Source organism: Mustelus asterias, chromosome 23 (assembly GCF_964213995.1).
Source record: "Mustelus asterias chromosome 23, sMusAst1.hap1.1, whole genome shotgun sequence".
In the NCBI taxonomy this organism is placed as follows: Eukaryota; Metazoa; Chordata; class Chondrichthyes; order Carcharhiniformes; family Triakidae; genus Mustelus; species Mustelus asterias.
In genome coordinates, this window is record NC_135823.1 from 44799772 (window position 1) to 44814208 (window position 14437).

The 14437-nt window shown below is 45.4% G+C and overlaps 1 protein-coding gene across 1 annotated transcript in view; it reads left to right on the forward strand.

Moving 5' to 3' along the window:
* Positions 1 to 210: 210 nt before the first annotated feature.
* Positions 211 to 14437, forward strand: part of LOC144510700 (uncharacterized) — a 28208-nt gene continuing 13981 nt past the window's right edge. The window contains exons 1-3 of the mRNA XM_078240419.1: positions 211 to 278; positions 7436 to 7515; positions 11290 to 11404. Coding sequence (XP_078096545.1) covers positions 11321 to 11404 — 84 coding nt within the window. The 5' untranslated portion in view covers positions 211 to 278; positions 7436 to 7515; positions 11290 to 11320. The remainder of the gene's footprint in view (positions 279 to 7435; positions 7516 to 11289; positions 11405 to 14437) is intronic.

A 14437-nucleotide genomic window follows, 5' to 3' on the forward strand; every position in this document is an offset into this window, starting at 1 on the left:
AATACTTAATTCTGTCGGTGTCAGTCTGCAATACATTTGTTACTGGTGATCCTCAAATGCGAAATTAACCATTCTGCTGCAGATATGGTGACTGGATATCTTTAACAGTTGCTCCCAAGTGCAACATTGACTTGATGCAACTTTCTCCCAACAGAATGAAACAAGGGACCCAAGTCGGAAAAAGAATCGATGATTTACATGAACGTTTGAGTCCTGCCTTAGTAGCTCTTCAGGAAGCAGTAGACACCTTGCAAGAAGACCATAATAAGATAAAAAAGGTAAGTGTTTTTAAACAAACCTGTTTGCAGTTATTCTAATATGAATCCTTTAGAGAAACATTTAGAACACTCTTATCTGAATTTAATTTTGGTTAAAAATGAAAAACAGATCGAATAATGGAAACATGTATTTTTCCTTTAATGTTCCCCCTTTTTCTACTTCACCTTCCACTCATTCTTAAAGTATTTACTGTTGCGGGAGCACAGTTCGATAGGTGCTAGTAGTCCTCTGGTTCTTCATTTGTGGATCTAGACAGTAGCAGGCAATTTTACTGTGAAGGCAGTAAAAGACCCAGTCTTTTTCTCATTTACCCCCACATGCAGATATGTTTGAACAGGTTACTACATAGTGTCGCAAACCACACAGATGTTATCTGCAAGTAGTCTCAACTTGAAACACTGGTCCATGATGGTTTATAGTTTTGTTTTTGGAAAGGTGTGAAGAGTCATGTGAGACTCTGTGAGAATAACCAGCCCAGTTGTTGTGTAACAATTACTAAAGACAACTTATTAAATTAGAGAAAAGACAAGTACAAATAAGTAGGACTATAATACTCAAGACAATTAAATATATGAATAACTAAACACACAGTTTATATAGAAATTATTCCTTGTTCCAATATATATCTGCAATCCCTAAACTTCTTAAGATATTCCTGTTCCCAAACAACATTCAAATTAAATAGATCTATAAGTCAAATCCAGTGTATAGTTCCCACACAATACAAAGTGGATGATCAAGTGTGGAAAACATTTTTTCCTGGTCCAACCAAGATATTTAAATTACCTTTATGAAGCATCCTGCACTATCTGGGCTCTAAGACTTCTTGGATGGCCTCTCGGCTGTGAGATGTTAAACTAGCCTACCTACTTCAGCAGGTGCTGGCAATTATACCCTGGTTCCTCTTTGATTCTCCCCTCTGTATATTTGGGCTGTCTACAGCTCTCACATTCCATGACTCTTGAAATTACCATCTGTATACCTCCACTAATCTTTCAGTCATCTCAGTCAGCTTTTTCCTTATGATATGGTTGTTTACACCTTATTCTGTCTGGATGCCTGCTAATCTCATTACTGGGAAAAGTTGCATCTCATCATCCCCTTTGAATGCTGGCCACTGCTGTCACCAGGCAGGTTTTTAACCTGTTGCTGGGCAGATTATATCCTTTCATTCCTTGTCAAATTCCTGTGCCTGCTGTTACTAGGCAGATCCATGGCAATAGTAATCAGAAATGAGACATTTAGCTGAAAGGTCCTAAGGATAATTGGTGACCCAGCTATTGCCCTGACCAAAATCGGGATAGACTAGCAATTGAATTTGGTCTCTGATCTGCAAGAAAAAAAGTGGAAACTGTTTTGTTACTTCTCGTTGTTGTACGAAGTTTTATTTTCTTGCACTATCATCACTTTAGTCCTAGAAAGTGGTGACTCGTTGTTTCAAAATCTGCGTTGGGGACGATTCCTCATAACTGACTCACATGATAACCAACTTTGCTATATTTTATTACGCTGTTGAAAAAGAGCAGAGTCTGTTTCAAGCTAAGTACAAAGCTGCATCTCACTGGCTCATTCACCATGAAACCATTGTAACATCAGAGTTCTGTTTCTTCAGGAGTGCAGAGGGTTTGCCTTTTACTCCCCCTCCATTGTAACTGGGTTTGAAATGGCTTATGTTGAAGTTTGACATTTAAAACATTTTTGCATCAGAATGTACAGACATGTACCGCTTTATGAAGTTCTGGCTACTTTTAAAATTTTCAGAGGTGCCCGATTGGCACCTCACCAAGCCCCTCCCCAAACAGACATGCCCTCAATCAGTAAAAAAGATACAAAGAAAGACTTACTTTTATGCAAGTCCTGTCACGAGTTTGGGATGTCCAAAAGTACTTTGAAGAAACGTAATTGTTGTAACACAGCAGCCCATTTGCACACAGCCTGCCGTATGGCTGAATAATTTTAGGGCGGCAAGGTGGCACAGTGGTTAGCACTGCTGCCTCACAGTGTCAGGGACCCGGGTTCAATTCCGGCCTTGGGTCACTGTCTGTGTGGAGTCTGCACGTTCTCCCTGTGTCTGCGTGGGTTTCCTCCAGATACTCCGGTTTCCTCCCACAGTCCAAAGTTAGGTGGGTTGGTCATGGTAAAAGATTGCCCCTGAGTGTCCCAAAATGTGTAGGTTAGGTGGATTAGCCATGGGAAATGTGTTGGGTTATGGGGAGAGCCCTGGGTAAGATACTGTTAGAGAGTTGGTGCAGACACAATGGGCCAAATGGCCTCTTCTGCACTGTAGGGATTCTAGGTCTTAGCACAAATTTTCAATGCTGCTTGGGACCCACGAACAGGTACAGCACGCGTAATGGTGGCACATTGGTTAGCACTGCTGCCTCACAGTGCCAGGGACCCAGGTTTGATTCCCAGCTTGGGCCGCTGTCTGCGTGGAGTTTGTACATTTTTCCCGTGTTTGCATGGGTTTCCTCCGGGTGCTCCAGTTTCCTCCCACAGTCCAAAGATGTGCGGGTTAGGTGGATTGGCCATGCTAAATTGCCCCTTAGTGTTAGAGGGACTAGCTAGGGTAAATGCATGAGGTTATGTGGATAGGGTCTGGGTGGGATTGTGGTTGATGCAGACTCGATGGGCTGAATGGCCTCCTTCTACACTGTCGGATTCTATGATTCTAACTCCATGCGTGTCTGATGTTGATAAAAATGTGAACTTCTAGGCCAGTGTCTAGAAGTTGGATAATATTAAACCACTCCAGTACAAGAACATCTGAATTAGCATGTGCAAATCTTGAATAATCACACAAAGGAGATTGATTAATTAGATCACGCATAATACTTAATTTTTGAACTTAATTTTCTGCGTATCAAATAACCTTTGCATGTTGAACATTTACCGAGATAGAGACAAAATGAAATTGTTCTAACTGAGCGGGAAAGAAAGCAAAGGAAAATATATGAATCAATGTTTTGATGGAGCTTCAGTCGGTAACTACAATAGTCATAAAATGAAACTTCTATTTAGCGTGGTCACATGTTAACTGTATTGCTGCCATTTGTTCTCCTCACGATACAACGTGCTAATATTGATATAGTAATTTTGCAATGGGCAGTTATTACTAATGTGCAATTAGCAGTGTTTACAGAAATTTACTAACCCTGCCTTTCATTTGGATAGTATATATTCTTTTGAAATAGCACGCATGCAGGAGTAGTTTCATGTTTACCACCCGTAACCTGACACAGTTGATTTCTCTCCCCCCCACCCCACCCTTATAGAATCAGTAAGGTTTTCTTCCATGGGGTTTCCATGGGAATAAATGGCCCGTTAAAACTGAAAGCTGCATTGGAGGGTACCACCTGACTGGCACTGGAATCCAACCCTCTGATGGCCCGCTGAATGGTTGTCCTGCTGAGCAGGTTGTATTGGTTGCATTGCCTCTGTGCCTCTACCTGGGACTCCCTTGGAGGGGTCAGTAACTATCTCTTCAAGGGATTTCCTTTGTCCTCTCGGATCTGATACACTTTGGGAGTTGGAGTGAGCCTGAGACTACTTGGTTGGCAGAGGATGAAAGAGTCATGGCAGCTGCCAGAAAAGCAAATGCCTGCATGGAAGGAGCTCTTGTTGTGGTGGAGGACTATTGAGCATTGAGAGTGTGGAAACCTTTCTGGTGATGGATCTCACTGGGTAGTTTTTTTGTGGCTTGGTGGCCACATGGGTGCAATCGACGATGCCCTGCATCAGGGGGAATCCAGCGATGGAGGCGAAATTCGATGCCCTCCCATCCTGCAAGGTCGCACCTGTCATTAAATGAATGTGCTGCCCAGTCTGAAAATGAGGGCATCAGTGACCAGTGAAATACAGTGATGTGCAACTGTTTTTGAGATGGCACTGAGGTCCCCAGCTGATCCTTGGAAGGAGCCAGAAGCAAAGAAGTTCAAGGCCACAGTGACTATGATGGTCACTGGCAATGCATGGTGACCAGTACTGCGAGGCATTTGGTGACAAGGTTTCAGACCTCTGCCAGGAGATTTGCAGTCTCCTACAGCACGGGTTCTTAGTCATCTCCAGATGCTTTATATCCTGTGTTGTAGGTTTGATTTCTGTTGCCTTCTTGCCCTTCTTTTCTCTCATGTGGCCTCCTGTGGCCTTGGGTTCTGCCCTTCCCACAAAGGGTGTTGTCCCTCATTGCCACTGGGCCCCAAATCTGACAGTTATGCCCCAAATGCCAGCTGAAGCCTTCCTTCTGGCCAAGTGGCTGCCCAGTTGTCCTTGGCAGCCTTGTCCTTGTTCCTCTGTCCCCATGATGCCATTCAGATGTCAACCCGATTCAAAGCTTGGGCACCCCTTTACAAAGTGCCTTGTCTGCCTTTGCCCTGCTGACCCTGTTATGGAGCCAGTGCGATGCTCTTGGACAGCCGTAACTGGCCCCCCACTCTTTATCTGCCACTCTGTTTCTGAAGGTATGGATAGCCTGCCCATCCATTTCAAAATGTCACCACACGTCACCCAGCTTTATGTTTAATTTGGACTATGATTACCAAACTGAAGGACACATAGAAATCCAAATCACCTCAAGATAACTTAATGATCAGAATTTTTCCTCACAGAGTAAGGAATAAAATCATGGTACAGCCTGTTCTACATCAAATAATTCCTTTCCTACAAAAAGAGCTGGTTTGATTTCTGTTTAAGAATAGAATTGATCAGGACCAGTTGGGCTTTCGATGATCTGATGCTCCTTGGGTGAAATTCTTTTTGTAAATCTTCCGCCTTCTAGCCCTCACACTTAATTAGGTGGGAGAAATGTTTTTGCATTTGAACAATCAAAATGAAATGCGACAGTCTGGTGAAGCGGCCCCCCAGGTGAAGGAGGTGCCCCCCCCCCCCAGGTGAAGGTGGTGACCTCCCCCCCCCCCCCCCAGGTGAAGGAGGCGCCCCCCCCCCCCAGGTGAAGGAGGCGCCCCACCCCCCCAGGTGAAGGAGGCGCCCCCCCCCCTCCCAGGTGAAGGTGGTGACCTCCCCCCCCCCCCCCCCCAGGTGAAGGAGGCGCCCCCCCCCCCCCCCAGGTGAAGGTGAAGGAGGCGGCCCCCCCCCAGGTGAAGGTGGTGGCCCCCCCCCCAGGTGAAGGAGGCGGCCCCCCCCCAGGTGAAGGAGGCGGCCCCCCCCAGGTGAAGGTGGTGCCCCCCCCCCAGGTGAAGGAGGCGGACCCCCCCCCAGGTGAAGGTGGCGACCTCCCCCCCCCCAGGTGAAGGAGGCGGCCCCCCCCAGGTGAAGGAGGCGGCCCCCCCCCAGGTGAAGGAGGCGCCCCCCCCCCCCAGGGGAAGGAGGCGCCCCTCCCCCCAGGTGAAGGAGGCGCCCCCCCCCCCCCACGTGAAGGAGGCGGCCCCCCCCCAGGTGAAGGAGGCGCCCCCCCCACCAGGTGAAGGAGGCGGCCCCCCCCCAGGTGAAGGAGGCGCCCCCCCCCCCAGGTGAAGGAGGTGCCCCCCCCCAGGTGAAGGAGGCGGCCCCCCCCAGGTGAAGGAGGCGGCTCCCCCCCCAGGTGAAGGAGGCGGCCCCCTCCCCCAGGTGAAGGAGGTGGCCCCCCCCCCAGGTGAAGGAGGCGGCCCCCCCCAGGTGAAGGAGGCGGCCCCCCCCCCCAGGTGAAGGAGGCGGCCCCACCCAGGTGAAGGAGGCGGCCCCCCCCCAGGTGAAGGAGGCGGCTCCCCCCCCAGGTGAAGGAGGTGGCTCCCCCCCCAGGTGAAGGAGGCGGCTCCCCCCCCCAGGTGAAGGAGGCGGCTCCCCCCCCAGGTGAAGGAGGTGGCCCCCCCCAGGTAAAGGAGGCGGGGCCCCCCCAGGCGAAGGAGGCGGCCCCTCCCAGGTGAAGGAGGCGCCCCCCCCAGGTGAAGGAGGCGGCCCCCCCCCAGGTGAAGGAGGCGGGCACCCCCAGGTGAAGGAGGCGCCCCCCCCCAGGTGAAGGAGGCGCCCCCCCCCCAGGTGAAGGAGGCGGGCACCCCCAGGTGAAGGAGGCGCCCCCCCAGGTGAAGGAGGCAGGCGCCCCCCCCAGGTGAAGGAGGCGCCCCCCCCCCCCGGGTGAAGGAGGCGGGCACCCCCAGGTGAAGGAGGCGCCCCCCCCAGGTGAAGGAGGCGCCCCCCCCAGGTGAAGGAGGCGGGCACCTCCAGGTGAAGGAGGCGGCCCCCCCCAGGTGAAGGAGGCGCCCCCCCCCAGGTGAAGGAGGCGGGCACCCCCAGGTGAAGGAGGCGGCCCCCCCCAGGTGAAGGAGGCGCCCCCCCCCAGGTGAAGGAGGCGCCCCCCCCAGGTGAAGGAGGCGCCCCCCCCCCGGTGAAGGAGGTGGCCCCCCCCCCCAGGTGAAGGAGGCGCCCCCCCCTCCCCCCCCCCCCAGTGAAGGAGGCAGGCGGTCCCCCGGTGAAGGAGGTGGGTCCTGGTGAAGGAGGTGATGGCCCTAGTGGTATTATCGCTAGACTATTAATCCGGGAACTCAGCTAATGTTCTGGGGACCTGGGTTCAAATCCCAGCAGATGGTGGAGTTTGAATTAAATATTTTTTAAATCTGGGATTGTGAATCCAGTGATGACCATGACACCATTGATTGTTGGAAAAACCAATCTGGTTCACTAATGTCCTTTAGGGAAGGAAATCTGCCATCCTTACCTGGTCTGGCCTACATGTGACTCTGGAGCACAGCAATGTGGTTGACTCTCAACTGCCCTGAGGCAACTAGGGATGGGCAACAAATGCTGGCCAGCCAGCGACATCCATGTCCTACGAATGAATAATAAAAAAGTGGCAGCCTTGGTGAAGTGACTATCCATTGAGTTTTGCATGTGTACTATTGCATTACGATCTCTTCCCTGTGAGTCACCCTTCCTTTCTTCTGGAAATAGGGATTGTTGAATGGAGAACTTGCCATTATTGACTTCATTCAAAGAGCTGCTGGCTGAAGACGAATTGATTTAGGACTAAATTATCTGGTTGTCCTCCAGAAAAATAACTAAAGAAGAGGAATAAAATGTTAAGAGTGGAGAAGTTGAATGAACAGGGTATCCAAGATTATTTTGTGCACTCTAAAGTTAGAAAATTATAAGAGTTACAGGAGATTTAGAAAAAAAAATAAAATATGTCTTGTTCAGTGAGGACTAACTCTTAACTTTTGCACAGTAGCCTGAAGCAGTGCAATCAAAATCTGCCGAGACAAAAGCCAAACCAAGTGCTGAGGCAAAGGAAGATTTTCACGACAGGTAATCAGACTAGACCTGCTTTGGTGATCTTTTAAAATGAGATTTTTAAAAATCTGCAATAAATGCTATAAATGTCCTCATTGAGACATTAATCTGAATCTAGAGTGAAAGAAAGAACAAATGTCAAACTATCGCTATCACTTCAACTCAGAAGGTTTCATGGTTAAAATGTTTAGGTTGTCAGCAGCGACCACTATCAGTTTTCATAGTTCATCAGTTACGTACAACATTGTATTTATAGATTACTCTTGCAGTATTGTGGACAGTTGCTCTCCAAGTTATGGAAAGGATATGGAAGCACTGGCAAAGGTACAACAATGATGCACTTGGAGCTTCATAGAATTACCTCAGTGCAGAACAAGACCATTCAGTCCATTGAGTCTGCACCGACTCTTACCCAGGCTTACACTGTAACCCCACGTATTTACTTCATTAACTTATATATATCTTGGGACACTGAGGAGCAATTTATCATGGCCAATCAACTTAACCTACACATCTTTGGAGTATGGAGGGAACTGGAGCACCCGGAGGAAACCCACGCAGACACAGGGAGAACGTGCAGACTCCACACAGACAGTGACCCGAGGCCGGAATTGAACCTGGGTCCCTGGCGCTGTGAAGCAGCAGTGTTAACCACTGTGCCATCGTGCTGCCCATATCTCACAGAAGCAGGCAAATTGGCCAACCAGCACCTCACACAAAACCCCTCTTACTTCTCCTCATCTAACCCCGTCAACATGTCTTGCGCTTCCTCATATATTTGTCTAGTTTCCCCTTTAAATGCATCTGTGCTAGTAATCTGAGGTATTTCAAGTGATACTAAGTTCCAGGTGCTAACCACTCTGAGTGAAGAAGATTCTCCTGAATCCTCTATTGGATTTATTAATGACGATCTTGTATTTATGATTCCAAAGTTCTCATATCAGTGGAAGTGGAAACATAATATTACGCCTATCTTCATCAAGCCCGTTAAAATCTAACAGCACTCTATTTGGCCATCCCTGAATATTTTTTCCAGTTCAGTCTTCTGTGGTAGGTATAACCTTTAAGTTCTGGTATCTCCTAGTGAATCATTCTTGTTCTTCCTCCAGTGCCTCCATATCCTTTTCATAATTTGGAGCCAACTGTCCTTGATACTAATCAATTTAACATTTTTTACAATTTAATGGAACTTCTTTATTTTCCAAGTCTACCCCTCTAGAAATGAACACCTTTGTTTGGTTTCTCCCATCATCTTTTTAACCTCCTTTGTTCTTTTAGTAATTTATGTAGTTTACCCCCTGTGCCCTTTTTGCTATACTCCACTAGGACACTTCATTTCCAAGGACTGTGTGGCCACCTTATTCTTCCTACTTCAGTTATTTACGTTGAATTTCACTTGCCAATTGCATGCCCATTCTGAAGGTTATTAATGTTTTCCTGTAGTTTAAAGCAGTCCTCCTCAGTATTAACTATGCCCCCCCCACCTCCCATTTGATATTTACAAATTCATAAATTGTGTGTCTGATTCTTGAGTCCAGATTAGAAAAATAGAAAATCGGCGCAGGAGTAGGCCATTTGGCCCTTGGAGCCTGATCTGGCATTCAGTATAATCATGGCTGATCCTCTATCTCAATACCATCCTCCCACAATCTCCCCATACCCCTTGACACCATTAGAGTTTAGAAATCTACTTATTGCCTTCTTAAATATACTCAGTGACTTGGCCTTCACAGCCTTCTGTGGTAGAGAATTCCACAGGTTCACCACCCTCTGAGTGAAGTGGTTTTCCTCATCTCGGTTCTAAATGGCCTAACCCATATCCTGAGACTGTGGTCCCTTGCCCTAGACCACCCCAGCCAGTGGAAACAGCACCTTTGCATCCAGCCTGTCCAGCCCTGTCAGAATTTTATATGTTTCCATTTGATCCCCTCATTCTTCTAAACACCAGTGAATTTTGGCTCAATCAATCCAATTTCTCTTCATACGACAAGCTTGCCATCCCAGGAATCAGTCTGGTGAACCTTTGCTGCACTCCTCCTATGGAAAGTATATCCTTTCTTAGACAAGGAGACCTAAACTGTACACAGTACTCCACGTGTGGTCTCACCAAGACCCTGTGCAGCTTCAGGAAGACATCCTTGTCCTCTTGTAATGAAAGCCAACGTACCATTTGCCTTCCTAACTGTTTGCTGTATCTGCATGCTTTCTTTCATCGTTGTGTACAAGGACACCAAGGTCCCTTTGTACGTCAACATTTCCCGATCTATCACCATTTAAATAAAACTCCGCCATTCTGTTTCTCCATCCAAAGTGGATAACTTTACATGTATCCATGTTGAATTGCATCCGCCATGTATTTGCCCACTAATTAAACCTGTCTAAATCACCTTGAAACCTCTTCATCCCTCACCTTCAGATCAAGTTTTGTGTCATCAGCAAATATAGAAATATTACATTTGGTCCCCTCATCCAAATCATTGATATATATTGTGAATAGCTGGGGCCCAAGCACTGATCCATATCGGACCCCACGAGTCACCTCCTGCTACTTTGCAAAAGATCCATGTATTCCAACTCTCTGTTTTCTGTCTGTGAGCTAATTCTCAGTGTATGCTTTTGTAAGGTGTGGAGGACAATGGTCCCAACACTATTATGGTGAAATAGCCAGCCTTTTCCCTTCACTGCTAAAATCTGACAGCCCTCTATGTGGCTATGTTATTGTTATTCCTGATACGGGAAAACACTTTTGCCTACATTATTTTATTTTAGTCTCAACTCAATTTGTAGTCACATTAATTTAACAAAACATTACGGATGGATAGCCATATCTGTCATTTATTTCTCGCGTTTCTTAACTTTTTCCTTCTTTTAGTTTGCTTCAAGAGAAATTAAATTCCCTCAGTGTTCATTATCTTAATTCATTATTAGTGTAAATGGCGAAAAATACTTTCACTGTCCTTAATTCTGCTGAAACTTGGTAATGTTTTTTGCTGAGTAAAGTCTGTGTACCTCCGAGTATCATCGAACACATATTCTCTTTGTTTTCTTGTGTGTTCCATTAGATTATTTCTGCACTATTTTACAAGATTAATTTTAGCAACATTATGTAAAATGAGTGCAAAAGTATAAAAGTAGCCCTGTTTTCCCCTCAATTTTGTAAAATATAAAGTTTAGGGAACTATATGTTCAGAAACTCTTTAAACACCTTAACATTTAACACTGTAAAGATCCATTGGGCAGGGCAAAATTGAGATAAAACTATTTGAATAGGTTCTCAGTGACAGATTCCTTGTAAATATAGAAAAGATCAAATTTCCCCTTGATCAACTATAGCCACAGTTATCTTGAAGCAGATGTCAATTCTATTGTTATAAAGATTATAACGCAATTACTTCCCTACATTTTGCTAATTGTTTCAGTCTTTGTCCAAGTCACTTTTTAGCTTACCATCTTGACATTCAAGTTTTTATTCTCTAAGCCTGAAGACTTTTAAATGACGGATTTCACTTTTCTTAATATTATTGCAGGTCAATGAAAATTAAATCAAATGCAAATATTTGGTATCTTTTGAACAATGTGAAAACATAACCACATTTTTAATTTCGATTACTGCTATTCATCTTTTTCTCATAGATAATCAAGGATTTTTAAGGTAATGCATTAACACAGATAATTTTGTGCATTTAATTGGACAGTGCAAAATGCTTTACTAGACAGATGAATTCCAGTAGCTTAATGCATAAAATGAACACAGAGTAAAACATTTTAACGCGGACCCTGTATATTTAGGGTGTGGGATGCTGAGTCAGTGAGCCGGACCATGGGAACATTGTTGGCTGATATCTATCGAGTTATAGAGGAGACACCAGGAGAAATTGCAAAGATCAAAGCAAATTTGATGATTGTAAGTTCGGCATCTAATGACATGCACTTTGTTTACCCTGCCACAGTTAGAGTCAATTTTGTAACTGATTATTGCATAATTAATGATTTTTGTTTGTACTTAAGTAATTACTTTATATTTAATATGCATCAGACTCTTGGAGGCATTAGTAAGCATGTTTTTCATGATGGCAGTAAGTACTGTATTAGGGTATTTCTATGACAGAAGCAGTTTAGAATCCACAGTGACAGAAGGTGTGTGATATACGTATAGTAGAACAGGTAAGTTCAGGATCTTGGGATGGTGATGAGATGACCTGAAGGAGGTTTTTATCAAAATGCTTTAATTTCTCGCAGTATAACAATGCAAAATTTAAGTTTTAAACTGTGGTAGGTATTTTCCTAAGCTGTCCTTAAAAGTTTAACAGCTGGATTTTTACCAACATTAAAAATGTCACGGAGTTTCAGATATCCACAAGCCATATCTCTGAACAACTTATCTGCTGTTTTGTTTTTCTCCATGGTGGGGGGGGAAGACAGTATTGCTGCCTACTCATAATGCCCTCGCACTGTACTGATATAAAACTCCATACTGCAGCTATTATCTACCGATAATGGTATTACTATGGGATTCAGTAGAATGTTTAGTAGGAGGTTTACTGACCTTGGATGAAGTTTAGTCAAAGATACACAAAAAATTTCATTGAGTGAGTATGCAAGTTGCATGTAACAGCATTGTTTGAACTTAAAATATATCCTTTCAAGACTCGGGTAACTTTTGAGCTACATATTTTAAGATTTTGTTCCGATCATGCTGTCAGCCTACAAATGCCTCATGCTTTTATATTATTGCTTAATATTCTGTATTTCAATACCAGTTTTGTAAGTAGCTTTTGACAGTATTGATGTGTTTTTTCAAGTTTAATTCTTTAAGGAGGGCTGTGTGGTCATTTTGAGGACACTAGAATGAACAATTTCTCACTTTATAAAACTGTTATGGATAGAATATTTTACATAATTTAACACTTTAATTTTATAAAGTATTAAACTATGGACAAATTATATTTTAAAGGATAAGATCAATTGACTGTTATTTGAATGTACATTCATGTGAACTTTAGGCATCCAACTTAGTTGGCTTAAAATATCTAGATAACCTGTCCACAGTCAGTGTTTTGTTCACACATGAAGAATGAGCATGTAGGTGGGCATGATGTGGAGATGCCGGCATTGGACTGCGATAGGCACAGTAAGTAGTTTCACAACACCAGGTTAAAGTCCAACAGGTTTATTTAGTAGCACGAGCTTTCGGAGTGCCGCTTCACCTGATGAAGCAGCAGCGCTCCGAAAGCTCGTGCTACCAAATAAACCTGTTGGACTTTAACCTGGTGTTGTGAGACTACTTACCATGTAAGTGGGTTATTGGAAAGTTCCAGGCATCTGTGGAACTGCACCCCAGATGATAAAAATGACAATCATTAACAATGCTTTGAAAATAAGCGTGTTGAAGATTCTAGTTTAATTTAGGTTATTATTTTACAGAAATCTTCTTCATTCATAAAATATCTGAAACATCATTACAAACATTTCCAAATGGCCATCACAGAGTGCGCAATTTCGGGGGCGATTTTGAGCCCACATTTGTCATCAGAGAGAACAGCGACACAAGCTGAAAATCCAGAGAGAAACGGGGGAAACGCGATCGGTGACGTCGCGAGGTTCACATCCTCAAAGGGAGAGAACCTCTTTTAAATGCATTTCAATAAAATTAAATATAATTATCAGACCTTGCTGCCATATAGCCCCCCCCCTCCCCGCGCTGTCATTATTTTCAAACCTCAATGAGGTTTACAACAGCTTCACCCAGGCGTAAACCTGTTGTGGGGATTCCCCCAGGGCGCAAAGGAGAGTATCCATGTCCCTTTCTCTGGAAAGGGACATGGCTAGACTGTGCCCTGGCATGGCCCCTGGCACAGGTTGGCAACATGCAAACCTGTGCCAGGGGTGGACCCCAGTGGGAGACCTCCAGGGCGGGGTGGGGGAAAAAGGGAGGTTGGTGGAGGAGACTCATTTATTTGTGGTGGTGGTGGTGGTGGGGAGCAGACATGGGAGTTGGAGCTGCCGGTGATGATTGTTTTGGGGGTGGGGAGAGAGAGGGTGATGCCGGCTTTGATCTGGGAGAGGAGGGGCAGGGGCGGGGGGGGTCGCCAGCGATGACTGTTAGTTGAGGGGACGGGATGAGGGGGAGAGAGAGGGGGGTGATGCCAGCGATGACAGTTGGTGGTGTAGGGATAGAGTGATGTTGGCGTTGATCGTAGGGGGAGATGCCAGCTATGATCACGGGGATGGAGTGGTGAGAAATGCCGGCTTGATTGCAGGGGTGGGGTTGGGGAGCACCTCAGACCTCCGTGGTTGGTGGGGTATGTTCTGGTTTTCTACATAGACTATGTTGTACTCTGAGATGCTTCAATACAGTCAAAGGAATATTTCAAACATTTCAAAATGGTAATTTCAAATGATGCAAAGGCATTTACATTTTCTACACAGATCAAGTTGCACACTGAGGTGCTTCAATACAATTGTGTTACATGTAATATTCATATTCATTGTATACATTCAATGTGAATCATACAGCCCGAGAGGGTTCTATACAATTCCATCCCCTCAGTTCACTATGGTTGAAAGGTCTTAGACAGCATTGTTCCCTCACTGCACTTCTGCGGGTGCTACTCCAAGCTTCAGTACATCCCTCAGTACATTGTCTTGTGCTTTGGAACGTGCCAGTCTGCAACACTCAGTTGGGAACAACTCTGTGCATTGGAAGACCTGATGTGGAGATGCCGGCGTTGGACTGGGGTGAACACAGTAAGAGTTTTAACAACACCAGGTTAAAGTCCAACAGGTTTATTTGGTAGCAAATGCCATTAGCTTTCGAAGCGCTGCTCCTTCATCAGATGGAGTGGAAATGTGCTCTCAAACAGATGTCTCTGTGCCCTGTTTGAGAGCACATTTCCACTCCATCTGACGAAGGAGCAGCGCTCCGAAAGCTAATGGT